Source organism: Rana temporaria, chromosome 1, assembly GCF_905171775.1.
Source record: "Rana temporaria chromosome 1, aRanTem1.1, whole genome shotgun sequence".
In the NCBI taxonomy this organism is placed as follows: Eukaryota; Metazoa; Chordata; class Amphibia; order Anura; family Ranidae; genus Rana; species Rana temporaria.
Window position 1 is genome coordinate 466,104,137 of NC_053489.1, and position 17,670 is coordinate 466,121,806.

Sequence of the window (17,670 nt, forward strand, 5' to 3'; positions counted from 1 at the left end):
GGAGATACAACTTCTGTCTCTGCATAGTGTATGAAGGGGAGGGAAGGAAGGGGGTGGGGGAGGGGGTAGAGGTAGTTATAGGAGAAGGGGGAGAGACAGGATGTTACAATGAAGAGAGACTTATGAGGGTATAACAAGGCGATTTGGCAGAATGATTTTAAGTGTACTGATACTTATCTTCTTATGGGTAGGAAAAATGTGAATGAATTAAGGCATGGCTAAATTAACCATGGAGTTTGGAGGAGACACAAAGTGAGTTACTCAGTCAAGTCAGTCCATTGTGTCCTGCTGGTCAGAAACTGGAGGATTGAAACGGCCTCTCTTTGGGGTAGCCTGTCTGTTTCCATCAGGTTCAGGGATTGATGAATGTGGAGGAGAGTCAGAAAGGGCACGGCGTCGCGTATTTGCAGATGACTTATTATAAAGCTGAAGTTTTTGCAGCGTGTTCTTTAGTTCTGTAGTGTTTTTGCTGGAGTATTTGGCTCCTTGATAAGTGAACTTAATTGAAAATGGAAACCCCCATTGATATGGGATGTGGTGGAGTTGGAGATTTAGGAGCAAAGGTTTCATCTCACGACGTTTAGCTACTGTTATGGGAGATAAATCAGCAAAAATTTGGTAAGTATGTCCTTGGAAAGTAAGAGATTCTTTCAGTCTAGCTGCAGCCATAATTTGATCTTTGGTGCGGAAAAAGTGGAACTTAGCAATTATATCGCGAGGGGGGCCATCAGCTTTGCGTGGCCCTAAAGCTCTGTGGATTCTATCCATTTCCAATCTTTCTATAGGAATTGCTGGTGTTAGTTCTTGAAAGAGGGCTGTCATAGATGATTGGAGGTCAATGATTGACTCTGGTATACCTCTTATACGAAGATTTGAGCGGCGAGCTTGGTTCTCAAAATCCTCCAAACGGGCTTGCATTGCTGCATTTTCTTCTTTTAGCATTTCAAATTCATTGTCATGGGTTGCTATGCTTGTTTCAATATCATCCATCCTGTATTCAAGGTCAGCAGTGCGCTGACATATGTCTCTGATTTCTTTAGTCAGAGTCTCAGTAATTTGTTCAGAGGACACTTTCAAAGCTTTTTGAAACATTTTCTCTATTTGTTTCAATATTTTGGGTTGTAATGTATCAGTTTGTTTTGACTGGCTTATGGCACTGTGTTCATCATCAGTATCAAAGGAATCCTGTGATAAGTGCTGTTGTTTCTTGTCAGAGCAGGGTTTGACTGCCTGAGGAGAATTTGACAGTGCCATTTTCATATTCCCTTTGAGTGGCTTTTCTTTGAGGGTTTTAGCTGCGGTTTTTCCACGGGTTACTCCAAAAACCATATTGTTTTGATCCCTGGGCTCTAGGGAGTGATATGGTGTATATTATTTTGTAGTTACCCTGCCATTCGAGCGTCTGTGAGAGCCGTTAAGAGCCGAGAAGGACAGAGCTTCAGCAGGACACATCCATCACTGGCCACTCCCCTCAGCTGACTGACGGTTTTGCTTTTTATGCTGTATCTGTGTCTTATCCTTAAATAAAACAGCCCTAGGAGGCTTTTCCTGTTTAAACACAGGTCCCTGCAAAAGTTACCTCACGGTTCTTTTCCTCACAGGCAGCGCTGGGCAGTCTCCTCCTGAGGGAGTCCCCTGGTTACCCCTGGTCAGCGCAGCAAGTGGGTGAGAGGCCCTGAATAGGGCTCTAGGAGCTTTTGTCTATTTGTATGGACAGGTGTGCATATTATAATACACACTATATGTAAATATTGGAGTCAGTATCTGGGTCCTTCCCCACATGCTGGTGGTGGCAGCAGGTGTTAGCACCTGTGATTCCCACAGAGTTTTTATTGTTAGTCCTGGACACAGTTTGTGCCAGGGTGGGGGTGGACTGCGGGCGGGCGGTAAAAGAGTGCCCCCTTCCCCCGTTATCCCCTGGGGAATGCTCTGTTATGGAGCCATGGACTAGGTACCTAGTTAAAAAAAAAAAAAAAAAAAAGGCATAATAAGGCATTTATGGGTGCGCTTTTTACTGCTGCAAGGGACTCTCCTAAGCTGCATAGTGCAGCTGGGTTTCCGCCGAGGGCTCGGTCTTTTTTGGATCACACAAATCAGACCGCTGTGTAGGTTTTTTCCTTCTGTGCCCTTCTTTGATAATTTCTGAGATGCGGAATGAGAAAAGCCACTGAGGGCTTTTGTAGTCCCTCACCGCTGGGCGGGAACCCCCGCTTGTATGGATCTGACTGATAGAAGATCCGAAGTACTGACCCGTTCCATGTTTACCATGCTGGGGTCTGGCTTGCGGCCTATTGTGGCCACTACACTGGGGTCTCAGTGGTCGCTGGCGCTATTTTTTGGGAGATTTTTCAATTACATTGAAAACTCCCATTGGCGCCCATTTTGTCGTAGCCACGCTATGGCGCAGCTTACATTGTGCTGGCCATTTTCCTGTGGCCGCGTTCTGAACGCTCGGCGGCCATCTTGGAGTAGTCCTGACCCCTAGTGCTGTATACAACTCACAGAGTGAGCATTTTGCACCAGACAGTGGAGGAGCACCGACTCTCTCCTGAGGTTATTAGCCTAGCGGACCAGCTGGTCCAGGGCCTCATATAGGTCTGTGATGCTTCATTGAATGCTGCGCCCTTGTTATCCAGGGCGTCTGTTTCAGAATGGTTTTATGCACACGGTGGTGTAGTGCTTAACTCCATTACTTGGCAGCAAAAGAGTCATTGGTTCGAATCTGCACACTGACGCCAATCTGCACACTGACGCCAATCTGCCTGGAGCTTGCATTGTCGCTCCCTGTGTCTGCGTGGGTTTCCTCCGGGTACTCCGGTTTCCTCCAAAGACATGTGTGCATACACCTACATAATATACATACACACTATGTGTGTGTATTATTTAGGGGCAACCCTCCCAGGCCGTCAAAGGCCCAGCTGGGGGACTAATCTGTCCCTGGGTGCATAAGCCGATCACGCCGGCACCCAAATCCTGCCAATGTATATAGCCTTCCCTCCCTGTCTCTAGGTGGGAGGGGTGGCTTGCAGGTTCACAATTCAGTGAAACCTCCCTGCTCTCCGACTAGTGGGTCTGCGAGGTGGTCTCTTCGGAGTACTAGATAGGGTTTCCTCCTATCCACAGAACAAAGTTCTGTCCTTGTGTCTTCCCCTCCCGGCACGTCGGTCTGCCTTGGGCAGTGTGGGATTTGCTAAGCTGCAAGGTAATTTTACCTTTCCTGCAGGACGAGAGTTTTGGGGTTTTCTATGGGCCTCAGGCCCTAAATACCTTTGTGAACGTCGGGTAGTTCCGCATGGAATCCATTTGTTCGGTGGTAGCTGCGCTTCATCCGGGGGATGTCCTGACGTCCTCGGACATCAGGGACGCATACATGCATGTCCCGTTTTGCACATGTCACAGTGTTTTTTTCTGTGCTTCGTGATGAGAGAAGGGTCTCTGTCAGCCTGTGGCCCTCCCTTTTGATCTGGCATCAGCACCATGGGTTTTCAGCTAGGAGCTCGCACTTATTTGAATTTTGTTGGGACAGCGAGGCTTTGCCTCATTGGCTACTTTGACGACTTTCTTCTGAGAGCAGCTTCTGTCTCCGACCTAGTGGATGGGTTATTCCCATTCAGACCCTCCGAAGATTCGGGTGGATGTTAAACGTTTAGGCCAGAAAGTGTAGCTCAGTGGCAGCAAGCCTGCCCTACATGTGTGCGACCCAGGGTTCAAATTATGGGCATGCTAGGTTCCGACTCAGCGTTGGAGTATCTAGTGTTGATCCAGACTCCTCAGTGGCAAAGGTCCTTCTTCCCCTGGAGAAATTGCAGACTCTTCAGTCTGTGGAGAAGGTATTGGCATCACGCAATCGGTCTTCTCTCCGGGCGCCTGCTGGTTCGGGGTCTGTGGGTAGCCTCCTTCAAGGTGGTACTGTATGCCCAGTTCCACACCCTGGTTTTCCAGTGGAACTACTGTCCAGGTGGTAAAAATCTCTTGTCTCTGAAATCATTGGATTCCTGTGCGCCACCTAGTCAGAGTCTCTCTGAGTTGGTGACAGAGATTCCCGACTCTTCGGTCCGGGAAGTTGTTCCTTCCTTCCAGTGGTCGGTGTTTACGACGAATGCCAGCTCACGGGTTGTGAACCTGGAGGTTCACAAAACTGGGGGGTCCAGTCGGCCCTGAGTCGCTGGACTTGCGTGGACCTATGACCACACCTCCTTGAATGTGTCTGGTCTCGGTAGCTACCCAGGGTCGGGCCTGGCTAGTGCCTGGTGGAAGACCGCCTGGGAATACCAGGTGCTGTCTACTGTTCATTGTCCTACTATTTTAGGCGATCAGGCTATGCTTCTCCTTGTGGTCGACCGATCTGGTTTCAGCCGGACAACGCCACGGCCGTGGCTTCAGTCTACCATCAGGTATGCCGGCAGGCAGACTACTGGAGTCGCCAGATGCTGGACCAGGGCGACTGGTCTTTGTGCTTGGGGTGTTTCGGCTCCCTTGCAGGAGGTGAGCCTCACATGGCATGGATCTCCTGGCAGCTTGTCTCCGCCGCAAGGGTGTCAGTTAGTGGCCAGGTCTAGTGATCTTGTACAGACGCGTCAGTCGCGCTGGTGGCCCTGTGTTGTCTGTATCGGTGATTTTTTGCCATTCCTCCATGGTAGTTGCTTCCTCGGCCGCTCCACAGAGTGGATGCTGAGGAGATCCCGATGATTCTAATCGCTCCAGATTAATCTCGGCGTCCTTGGTACGCTGATATCGGGCGCCTGGTAGCGGAGGCACCCTGGCGATTGCCAGGGCAGGAGGTTCCTGTCTCAAGGTCCCATACTTCCTCCTGTTGTACAGTCACTGACTTGCTTAACATGGTTATTGGAAGCCAGACTTTAGGTGACCAGGGTCTGTCTGACTCGGTCATCTCAACAGGGCACCGTAGTCTTCTTCCGGAGGATCTACCGTCGCACCTCTCTTGGTGTGAAGGGATGGAGTGACGTCCACGGGCGTACTTTCGGTGTCCAGGGTCCTGCTGTTTTTAAAGCTTGGATTGGATCTAAAAATTGCTTAAAGCACCATTTGGGGGCAGATTTCAGCCTTGGCTGTGTTCTTTTAGTGGCCTTTTTGCGGCCCGTTCCCTGGTGGGTCCCCTTTTTTTGTGTGCAAGGGGTTTGTCATATACTTTCCCCTCTTGGCCCATCTCTTCCCCCATGAGTTTTGACTCTGGTGCTCTCGGTTCTTCAGGAACCTTCCTTTTGGAAACATCAGAGAGATTTTCTCTTGACACTATCTCAGAAGGTGGCCCCTTTAGTGGCCTTTACCTCTGTTAGAGGGGTTTCTGAGTTGGCGGTCTTGTCTTGCAAGCCGCCATGCTTGATCCCCCATAAGGATTAGGTGATGGTGCGCCCGCGACCTTCCCTTCTTCCGAAGGAGGTTTCGGCCTTTCATACTTTAGGCGTGGTACGCGCTTTGCGGGTATACCAGCCTACTACGGCTCCATTTCGGAGCTTCTGACTCTCTTTTGTGTCGGTGTCTGGTCCACAAAAGGGCCTGGCGGTCTCGTCGACCACCATTTCTCGGTGGATCGGGCAGGCCGTCATACAGGCCTATGCTCCTAAGGGCGGGCCCCCCTTTCCGGTCACGGCACTTTCGACCAGGGCAATTGGTGCTTCCTGGGTTTTTTTTTTTTTTTTTTCGACATCATGCGTCGGTCTCACAGGTGTGCGAGGCGGCGATTTGCTCGTCCGTTCACGCTTTTTCCAGAATTTACATGGTTGCTGTGAGTGCATCTTATGATGTTTTTTTCAGCCGCTAGTTTTTGCCGGCGGCTGTTTAAAGTTGCACCTCCTCCGTTGAGGAGCTCTGCTTGTTTTGGGGTGAAGTTAAAATAGTTTTTACTGATATATTTCCCACCCCTCGTTTTTTGACACTGCTTGGGGACGTCCCACTTGTCAAGATTTAAGGAGCTGTGTCCATCCATGGACGATAAGAGAAAATAGGATTTTTTGTACTCACCGTAAAATCCTTTTCTCTGAAGTCCATGGACGGACACAGCTCCCACCCCTCCTTTTTAGGTTTGTACTGCTTGTTACGAACTGAGGCTGCAAGCTGCAGTGAGGAGGGTTATGTCTGGAGGGACCGCCCTCTGGGCGGGGCTGTTCAACTCTGTTAATGTAACATGTATTTAACTATTTAACATGTTTCTGCCTAGTCCTCTCCTGTAAACAGGGAACATAACCCACTTGTCAAGATTTAAGGAGCTGTGTCCGTCCATGGACTTCAGAGAAAAGGATTTTACGGTGAGTACAAAAAATCCTATTTTTTTCTTCAAGTCGTGTGCCATTAATATTTCTGTTCAATATTTTCCTATTTATTTTCAGCTTTGTTTTGATGGCTCCCAATATTCTTCGTGCTGGAAATGAAGAGACAATTGTCATCCAGTGTCATGAATGTGAAAAAAATCAGACAGTGGACATCAACGTCAATTCGTTTCAAGATAAGCTGATGTACAAGACTGTTGTTACTTTACATAAATCCAACGATTTCCTGGATACAGCATATATCAATGTATGAGAAACCTTTTATACTACCACATTACAGTAGGTCTCTATTACAGCCAATCAGCCATGTGTAAAGGATTCCTATACATGAGAATGAAAGGCAGCAATGTATTTGACCTGAAACTTAAAAAAAATAGTAGTCATGAGCAGGGCTCAAGTCCTGTGGGAACGGAGTTCCTGCACTTTTTTCACAGCAGGAACGCAGTTCCCTTTGCAGGACTAGAACAGCCGAGAACAGCCGAGCCGCCCGAGCCAATCCTTCACTAAACGGCGATGCCCAGCTCGAGTCACTGTAAGGGGCAGGCGAACCTTATGTTACTGGCCGATTCCTGTATATAGATTCATCAGGTAGTGTGCGGGTATTCCGTCACTTCCTCGATGCCGCAATGTCTCCTGAGAGCTTTTGTCCCAGGAGACATTGCAGAGGTCTGCCGTGAATTATAGCGGGATTTAGAAAGAAGCATGACAAAAGCTCCCAGGAGACATTGCGGCATCGAGGAAGGTAGGGAATACCCGCACACTACCCGATGAATCCATATACAGGAAGCGGCCAGTAACATAATGGATTACTAAGGTACAGTGGATCGGGGAAAAAAACATGCAGTTTAGTAATTATGCAAATGAGCGTATCGTCTTTTTTTTTTTGGTGGGGGAGTGGATCTTGGGTGGGAGTTCCCACACTTTTTTCCCTAGGACTTGACCCCTGGTCATGAGTGATACATGTTGACTGCCATGACAGACTGTTGTCTGAAAATGCTGACCCTCCAGCCTTCATACCTTTTAAATCGCCACCCTAAACCTAAATCAAATATGCAGGTCTGGCTGCAATGGTTGCCACAGTTTGTACTTTGTCTTTTTTCTTTTAAATACGTCTGCTTGTTTCTCATTTCTGATAAAGTTGACCTCCAGGTTGAGGGCACACATAAAGTACATACTGTATATTGAAATTGTTTACCTGCCAAAAGATTTGTCTAGATCTCGGTTGCAGCAGTAACATTTTAGGTACACACTATCAGTGTTTTTCCGTCAACCCAATGGGCTGAATGAGAAAAAACTGTAGAGTTCAGCAGTAGCTCGCTGTACTAACTATCCAAGGTTGGTACAGCAATCTCCCCACTGAGATATTAGGGGTTATTTATGAAAGGCAGAAATAGAAAAGACACGACTGGAAAGTTATTTATGAAAGGCAAATCCACTTTGCACTACAAGTGCAAACTACTAGGTAGATTCAGGTACTTTGGATTATCTTTAGGGCGGCGTAGCCTAGCCTGTTTAGGCTACACCGCCGTAAATTAGCTAGGCTAGTAGTGATTTTCAATCTACTTACCTGCTAATCTACGGCGGCGTAGCCTCAAACGAGCGGGCGTAAGGGCGCCTAATTCAAATTGGTTGGAGGGGGGCGTGTTGTATGGAAATGAGGCTTGACCTCACGTTTTTTGACGCTTCTTCACACTGCGCATGCGCCGGGCGCCTACATTTCCCAGGGCGCATTGCGGCTAAGTACGCCGTACGGGCCTATTGATTTTGACGTGGATGTAAACGACGTAACTCCCGATTCGCGGACGACTTACGCAAACGACGTAAAAAATTCGAACCTCGCGGCGGGAACAGCGGCCATATTTTAACATTGTTATTCCTACCTATACAAGTGCAAAGTGCACTTGAAATTGCACTGAAAGTACACTTGGAAGTGCAGTCGCTGTAAATCTGAGGGGTAGATCGGAAATGAGGGGGAGCTCTGCTGATTTTATCATCCAATCATGTGCAAGCTAAAATGCTGTTTTTTTTTTTCCTTGCATGTCCCCCTCGGATCTACAGCGACTGCACTTCCAAGTGCACTTTGCAATTGTAGTTTGCACTTGTAGTGCAAAGTGGATTTGCCTTTCGTAAATAACCTCCCTTGTGTTCTGACAGGGGGCCTGCCCCTCTGCTAAAACACTTACGTCAACGCTGGCAGGAATTGGCTGACAGCACTATCAGGCTTAGGGCCCTTTCACAGGGCTGTTCAATCAGGTCAGCCTGTCAGTTTTTCAGGTGGATCTGATCGGACCCTCCAGTCTCCCCAGTGACATCCACCGCTGTCCGACCCGATCCTGTCCGCAAAATTCAGATGGATGGTGGTCCTATTTTCCATCCATCTGGCAGATCTGATTGGATATGATTGGATGAAAACTGTCCGTCTGCTTTTCAAAGTGAGAGGCAATGGACCTGTCATCCGCCTGCTCAGCGGGGATCAGCGGAGTGATCCCCCGATGAACAAGCCGATTCCGTACCACGGAGGCACCCATGTGAAAGATGAAGTTTAGGTTCACTAAGAATCCTGCAGGTTTGAGATTTGCAGTCCCAGAGAATTTACAGATTTGCCCAGGGATATTTTTGTTTTTAACCATAATGTACCTGAACCATAGCCAGTAGTATTAGAAGGGCCCAAAAAAAATTTTTTTGTGTGTGTTTAATTTCATTTTGTGATTGATTTCAGGCCAGATGTCCTTTTTTCTCTGTCCTGTCTGTCTATAGCAAACATTTGATTTTTTATTTATTTTTTGCTGCAAGGCCTCCCATTGATAGGGTATATATTTTAGGGAAATCTGCTTCTTCTTTTTTTTATAAATAAACCTTTCCATAAAAATGTGCAGTTAAATGCAGCACACTAGAAGTTCTCTGAAAGGAACCATCCAAAATACATAGACTTGTATACAAAGGGATTATTAATCTTATTCCAAGAAATGGGCTAAAACCGTTTTATTGAACAGTCCAAAATTCGACCTGAAACGGCGAACCAAGACGCACAGGACCCCTGCTGGGAGCGGCATTGGCATCCAGTGTGAACCGAGCCTAACAGCACAGTAGGTCTTACAACTCCTGGAGTGACATGGAGGCTGGGAATGGTCAATGCTAATACCCATCCATGTAGCCATATTGTGGGCAAAAAAACTATGGGTGAGCAAAGGGAAAAAAAAGGCACCGCTCTGGAGCTTGTAATCCAGCAGGAAGCAAAAAACACACAACTCCCTTGTGGCGCTGCAACAATGTGAAGCAAGACACAGTGCAATCTGTGAAATATAGTGTACAGTACCCAGTGCAGCTGCCAACCACTTGGAGAATGGGCAAGGAAACACAAAAACAAAAGAAGCAGCGCTCTATGAGTAAAGTAATATAACTTTATAGTCTAAAATGAAAAATAACAGAGGTATTGGCACATGCAGATATAAAAATTAATTAAAATAGAACTACATGTATGTATAAAATTGTATGATAAATCAACAAGTCCAAAATGAAGGCCACAATGGGAGTCCTGTGATGGAATGGTTAAAATCGACACACTTGGCACGCTGTGAGGAAGTTACAAGGCTATACACCAGGACAGATAGCAAATCACTGATGGAGTAACTGACAAACAGTACCTCAGATGGATGGAAGACCTGCAGTAACAGATGGCTTGGAGGAGGACTCAGATGACAAACGAGCCAATGGGAACACCTCCCAGCATCACGTCCATCCACCTGAGACACCACAGCGGTGCGGAGGATTCCTTGCTGAGGAAGTGTCCCCATTGGCTCCCTCCAGTCACCTGGGTTCTCTTACTATAGCTGAGCACCCATCCAGCTGTGACACCACGGCAGGCATTGGGGATTCCCTGCTGAGGTGTGTCCCCACTGGCTCGTTTGCCATCTGAGTCGTCCTCCAAGCCATCTGTTACTGCGGGTCTTCCATCCATCTGAGGTACTGTTTGTCAGTTACTCCATCAGTGATTTGCTATCTGTCCTGGTGTATAGCCTTGTAACTTCCTCACAGCGTGCCAAGTGTGTCGATTTTAACCATTCCATCACAGGACTCCCATAGTGGCCTTCATTTTGGACTTGTTGTTTTATCATACAATTTTATACATACATGTAATTCTATTTTAATTAATTTGTATATCTGCATGTGCCAATACCTCTGTTATTTTTCATTTTAGACTATAAAGTTATATTACTTTACTCATAGAGCGCTGCTTCTTTTGTTTTTGTAATCCAGCAGGAAACCAACCAAGCTGATGGCCGCCCTTTGTGTACAGAGGACACCTGGCTGTGGACCAGAAGTGATGTTAGTGGTGATCACAATAGCAAGAACAAAGGCTGTAGGTGGCCAATAACCTTCATAGTATAATGTGTTTCAAACCAAACCAAACCAAAATCCAAATTTTTCATAAAAAATGGCCTATTGTTTTAAGAGGCAATATTTTAGGGTTTTCCTTTATTTTAGGGGTATGTTAACCACTTTCCGACAGCCGCCATAATTTTACAGTGGCAGGTCGGCTCTAGTGCGAGAATCGATGTAGATGTACGTTGCTTCGTGCAATAGATACAGTGGGCGCGACAGAATTGGGATCTGTCAATGTAAACCAGTGTTTCCCAACTCCAGTCCTCAAGGCACACCAACAGGTCATGTTTTCAGGATTTTCCTCAGATGAAACGGCTGTGGTAATTACTAAGGCAGTGAAACTGATCAAATCACCTGTGCAAAATAATGGAACGCCTGAAAACATGACCTGTTGGTGTGCCTTGAGGACTGGAGTTGGGAAACACTGATGTAAACAAACAGATCCTCCAAATGTATTCTGCAGCAGGACAATGGCCCCAAACATAGGAGAACAGGGAGTCCTGGAAGTGATAGTTTTGCCCCCACAGAACCCAGATCTCAACCTCATCGAGTCTGTCTGGGATTACATGAAGAGACATAAGGATTTGAGGCAGCCTACATCCACAGAAGATCTGTGGTTAGTTCTCCAAGATGTTTGGCACAACCTACTTAATGAAATGCTTCAAAACTGTGTACAAGGGTTCCTAGAAGAATTGATGCTCTTTTGAAGACAAATGGTGGTCACGTAAAATATTGATTTGATTTGGATTTCTATTCTGTGCATTCACTTTCCATTTTGTTAAAGTGGATGTAAACCCCCCTATACACCCAGTGAAGTGGACAGCCTCAGATGATACACAGAGATTAACCAAATCACTCTATATAGGTTTTATATGTATATCTGCTGTCTTCACATTTATATACAGTTTAGAAAGTTAAGATTTTGTTAGGAGATTTTCTCTTCCTGGTTAACAGAGTGTGATGTCTGGGCATACAGCCAAGATAGCTAACATTGCTGATTGGAGGAAAGGCACACACACCCTCTCCTCATAGGCAGAGACTCTCAGAGCTGTTTTGTAATAGGAGCTGCTCTCTCCTTACTTCTAAAAGCATTCCTAATACAGCATTGTTTCACACCTGACGAAAACTTTTGTACAGTACTGTAAGTGGGACAAAATACTACATGTGTTTAAAAATACATTTAACTTTTTTTTATTTTTTTTATTGACATTCACATATTATTGTAATTGGTTGCATTAAAGCTAAACTCTGGACAAGAAAGAATCCTACCTTGCACTGGGGCTCTTTACATCTAGGGGACAGGGAACAGCACTTTTACTTACTGTACCTGATCCTTCCCTCATGCAGACTCCACTGTGCTGCCAGACTGGTCTCTGTAGTCTCTTTTCCCCTGTGCTCAGTTGGCTGAATCCTTCTAATGTCATCAAGAACCGTGCAGGGCCCATAGCTTGATGTTGGATTTGAGGGCACTGAGGAACAGTCCACTGCTGGAGAATAGGTAAGGGCCATCTGCCCGAGGAGTAGTAAAGTTAGTAAAACTGCTTTTCCTGTCCCCTAGACCTAAATGAGCATTTAACAGTATCACAGCCCCCCAACAAATTCTCTATTTCACAGAATAAAAAAATAATTTGGGTGACTACCTTTGAGTGTGTAAGATATAATACACTCATGGTCACATGCTGCTGAGCCCAATACTGACAATGGCACTAATGGATTAAAGTGGAGGTTCACCCAAAATATAAATTTTTAACATTAGATTGAGGCTAATTACGGGAAGCAGAATTGGGTGTTTTGATTTAAATCAATGCAGTACTTACCTTTTTTGAGATAGATGTTCTCCCGCCGCTTCCGGGTATGGGCTGCGGGACTGGGCGTTCTTATTTGTTCGACAGCCTTCCGACTGTCACATACAGCGCGTCACCAGTTTCCGAAAGTAGCCGAACATCGGTGCCGAGGCGCCGTATAGCGCCGCACCGACGTTCGGCAACTCGTGACGCGCTGTATGCGGCCGTCGGAAGGCTGTCAATCAAATAGGAACGCCCAGTCCCGAAGACCATACCCGGAAGCGGCGGGAGAACATCTATCTCAAAAAAGGTAAGTACTGCATTGATTTTAATCAAAACACCCGATTCTGCTTCCCGTAATTAGGCCCAATCTACTGTTAAAACATTTTTTTCGGGTGAACTCCCGCTTTAAGTTCCTTTTTATTAATAATGTTTTCTTTAGGCCTAGTCTTATTACTTTTTTATCTGTCTGTTCTAGATCCCCCCAAGTTTCCTCTCTTCAGACCTTACTGAGAAGCAATATGTTATTGTGCAGGCCACCTCAAGAGAAATAACCCTGAAAAGGGTCATCCTCCTTTCTCCTGACACAGGACATATTTTTATCCAGACATCCAAAACAATTTATACACCAAACCAAAATGGTAAGGGGGTTTCTGAAAGAAGGGCATACAAGCGTGATATATCAACAAGCTGACCAGCGATGGAAAGAAGGATATTTGAGACATATGATTTTGATACTTCTGCTCAACATTTATATATTAAGCTGTAAATGGTATCTTAAGATCTTAGCATAACCAATAGTTCAGGCCCTATGAAGGGTCCGTAAAGAGTAAAAGGATAGTTTAAGGATTATGCTGGTCAATGTAGAATTTTAAACCTTTTTCAATTGCAAAAATTATCAAATGGGCCAAGGCAACTGGCCAGCAACTATATATATATTGTGACATAGGGGATTGTTAGCTCTCGTGGTAGATGCGTTTTCTTGTAGTGAGTCCACACCAAACAGGCATATATCGTTAAGGGCCTGGTAGCCCACGTTTATTAAATGAGAAAAAAACAAAACAAAAGTCCACTCAGGAATCCCACACGGGTTTAAACGTCATTCACAGATAACTGAAAATACTAGCCCACCTGGCTACTCTTCAACAGCACTGCTGCTATGGGTACTGGTACCTTAAACCACCAGATCTTCCAGTCCAACAGTCTTGGATGCCTACAGTCTTTGGGCTCCTTAAACGCACACAGCTTCAAGCCCCTCAATGCACACAGCTTCTGGCTCCTTGGACGCACACAGCTTGAAGCCCTTCAACGCCCACAGCTTTGAGCTTCTTAATGCACACAGCATCTATCCCAACACAGAGACACCCACTAGCAGCCACTGCTCCAACTCCACCTTCCTCTCACTTCTGCTCTCCCCAACCCTTCATTATATGAGCTGTGTGCACCTGGGCACACACCCTGCAGGCTGTCTATAAGATCTGGACACAGGGTTGGAGATCCCATCCCACCCATATCTCTGAGGTTCTCCAAGCCACAGAGCCCCATGCAGAAATAAAAAAATCTGAGAAAACTGCCAAAACGCTCTGCAGCTCTGCAATCTGGCTATATGCAGACTCTGGGCCGGATTCAGATACGAGATACTACGGCGTATCTCCAGATACGCCGTCGTATCTCTGAGTGTGGGCCGTTGTATCTATGCGCCTGATTCAGAGAATCAGTTACGCATAGATTTCCCTAAGATCCGACAGGAGTAAGTATCTTAGGCTGCATATTTACGCTGGCCGCTAGGTGGCGCTTCCGTATATTTACGCGAGGAATATGCTAATTAGGTATATACGCCGATTCAGAAACGTACGTCTGGCCGGCGCATTTTTTTACGTCGTTTACGTTAGGCTTTTTTAGGCGTATAGTTACCCCTGCTGGACGTCATTTACGTTCACGTCGAAATCAATACCTCCTTGCGGCGTACTTTGGAGCAATGCACACTGGGATATTCGACGAACGGCACATGCGCCGTTCGTAAAATACGTCAAATACGCGGGGTCACAGTTAATATAATAAAACACGCCCACATCATCCCCATTTGAATTAGGCGGGCTTACGCCGGACCAAATACGTTACGCCGTCGTAACTAAGGGCGCAAGTTATTTCTGAATACGGAACTTGCGCCCAAATTTACAGCGGCGTAACGTATCTGAGATACGTTACGCCGCCACATAGATAGACCATTCTATCTGAATCCAGCCCTCTATTTCCATAGGGACAGAGCCTTGCTCTGTCACAATATATATATATATATATATATATACACACATATACTGTCTATCTTCTATATATATATATATATATATATATATATATAAATATATATATAAATAAAACATATTTTAAGACAGGTATGTTGGCAGGTTGGTTTGGTCCATTCGACCATTCTCAATTTTGAAAGCTGAAAGTGGTTGCCAGGTATACAGTAGTTAGGTACATTTTTGGCTTATAATAAATGTTGGGTTTGGGTTAACTTTTAGGGTTCATTTTAAGATATACGTTTTAAGGTGAGGTTTATGTATTAGGGTCGGGTTAACGACTAGAGATAAGTTGTCAGGAATTCACTCTAGCTGGCTAAAACAAATTTTTAGCCGGGCAACAATTGTTCCTGTCTGACAATACTCAATAGTGACTAGTTCATAGAGTCTAGCATAGTCTTGCTTGCTGGTGAAGTTCTCCATGCACTCTCTTATAGCGTGCCACCATCTTAATTCTGTTTGGGCATACACAGACACACTAGCAGGTCTTTTCCAGATGTTTGTGACCTGCCAAAAAACCTTGGCCTACCTGTACGTGCACAAAGTACTGCATGTCTGTCAAGTCCCATTATTTACTAAAACTGGTGAACACAGAATCTGGTGCAGCTGTACATGGTAACCAATCAGCTTCTAACTTCAGCTTGTTCAACCAGGCTTTGACTATAAAACCTGGTAGCTGATTGGTTACTATGCACAGCTGTACCAGATTTAGTAAAGCTAAGTGAAACATCCCCTCCTGGGATGTGTGTGATGTGACATTTCAGAATGCAGCGGGGCCAATGTTTACACCTTCCACACCTAGGAGAAGAATAAGGAAGCGGTGGCATTATTCAAAATAAAGCCTAACTATATAAAAAAATATATATATTTCACACTGTGTAAGAGGAGGGTGGTGGAGCCGATGAGGGGAAGTTTATTTTCCAAGTGAGGGTCAGCCTTAAAGAAGAGGGTCGATTTTTTTATACTTTTTCTTGGTTTTGAAAGCCATGGGCTAATAACTGGCACAAATCAGTCATACAATTAAAGCAACATAGGATGGGGCATAAGATGGGTCTGGATGGAGGGTTGTCCATTATTGTCTTTTAATAGGTGAATTCATTTTTTCTTCAGTCAATTACAGAATTTTTTCAACTGATAAGAACTTGGATCCTACCGAACGAAATGTTGAAATCATGTTAGAGGTATGCTATGTCTGAGGTAAAGATTATATCTATTTAAAACTACTGTAATGAATAAAGCAGTTTCATCAAATGCACCAGGGCACAGTGACTGGGAGCGCCACTGTTGAAAATGTTTTGTTTTCATTTGTTTGCTGGCTTAAGAGTGCTTTTATTAGTGGAGGCTGGCAAACCAATGAAAAGATCAATACTTGATTTAAAGGGGTTGTAAAGGTAAAACCATTTTTTCCTAAATAGCTTCCTTTACCTTAGTGCAGTCCTCCTTCACTTACCTCATCCTTCCATTTTGCTTTTAAATGTCCGTATTTCTTCTGAGAAATCCTCACTTCCTGTTCTTCTGTCTGTATCTTCAAACAGTAATGCTAGGCTTTCTCCCTGGTGTGGAGTGTCGTGCTTGCCCTCTCCCTTGAGGGGGGAGGGGGCAAGCAGCAGAGTCAGGACGCCCACTAACACACAGGTCCTTTCTCTATCTGCAACATAGAGAGCGTCCTGACTCTCCTGCCCTCACGAGCAGGAAAGTCAGGACGCTCTCTACGTTGCAGATAGTAAATACCACATAAAGCAATTGTGAATATTTTTAGGATCGTATGCGGTATTTTGGGAAAACACCTTGGTTCTGTGAATGGAGACCTCTTTCTTTTTATTTGTTTGGTTGTACTTTTAACACAGAAATGCTAGTGTGTCCATGATTTGCCATAACCAATAGAATATGTAAATAACTGTGAGTACACATGAGACAATAAGTTAGGGCGGTAAAGAGAGTGAGAAATAGAAAAATATATCAATGTTCATGTTTACAGAATCCTGAAGGTATAATTGTGAATAAGGACACCCGTGTAATAAAGAATGGAATATTCTCATTCACAATGAAGATCCCAGAGCTGGTCACGTAAGTTTATTTTTATTTTGTTGACGTCTCATATCAGTTTTACCAACAAGGCGATATAGGTAAACGTTGCACTCTTCAAGCAAAATCTACAATGGTGGGCACATTTTTACGGGATGTAACAGGTATGGGTGAGTGCAACATTTTATTTTTTACTGGTCTTCCAAATGTTCTCTTGTGCCTTTTTTTATGCAGTATTTAGGTAATGTATCTGAAAATTTAATTGATAAAAAGCTACAGTATGTGTAAAGATTTCGGTACTAAGAAAAAAATTATTTGTAGGTGAGCTGGTCCATTCCAGTCCAGATGCTAAAGGGAAGGGGTAAGTGGGAGGGTGTGCTAAAGTCCAAAATACTTACCTCTGTTTCAATGGTTCAAGGTCCCTTATTGGCATCTTCAGCTTGGTTTCTTCTGGGTGCCGGTCTATGGCCAACTTAATTGGCCAGTGCGTGATGAGGTCACTCCTGCACATGTGTGGCAGTACAGTAACCCTGGCACCAGAGGCATAGCTTGAAGCTTGTGGGCCCCAATGCAAATATTGACCTGCCCCCCCCCCCCCCCGAATACCACCCTCCACTTCCACCGCAAGCCAAGATTAAGTGGCTTAAGAGCTTTGAGTTCCCAGGGTTCCCCCTTACATCAGAGGACAGGGATCACTGCTAAAGAATCAGAGGACAGGGACCCCTGGCAGGTCACTTGGCAGAGCTTTTTTTCCCATCCCAGCACTGTATACAGCTCCCCCCCATACTGCACAGTGCTGAAATCACATTCCTTTACACACAGTCTGTCAGCCTTCACAGGGTGTATCTGGCTTTTATGTTGCCCTTCTGACCTGTGAAATGTTCGGAA

At 45.3% G+C, this 17,670-nt stretch overlaps 1 protein-coding gene across 2 annotated transcripts in view; it reads left to right on the forward strand.

Moving 5' to 3' along the window:
- The window catches only part of LOC120917126 (complement C3-like), a 284,580-nt gene that overhangs the window by 14,862 nt on the left and 252,048 nt on the right, over window positions 1–17,670 (forward strand). For both annotated transcript variants that reach the window (XM_040328185.1, XM_040328194.1), the window contains exons 2-5: window positions 6,348–6,534; window positions 12,933–13,095; window positions 15,868–15,938; window positions 16,736–16,824. In XM_040328185.1, the coding sequence (XP_040184119.1) occupies window positions 6,348–6,534; window positions 12,933–13,095; window positions 15,868–15,938; window positions 16,736–16,824 (510 nt within the window). The remainder of the gene's footprint in view (window positions 1–6,347; window positions 6,535–12,932; window positions 13,096–15,867; window positions 15,939–16,735; window positions 16,825–17,670) is intronic.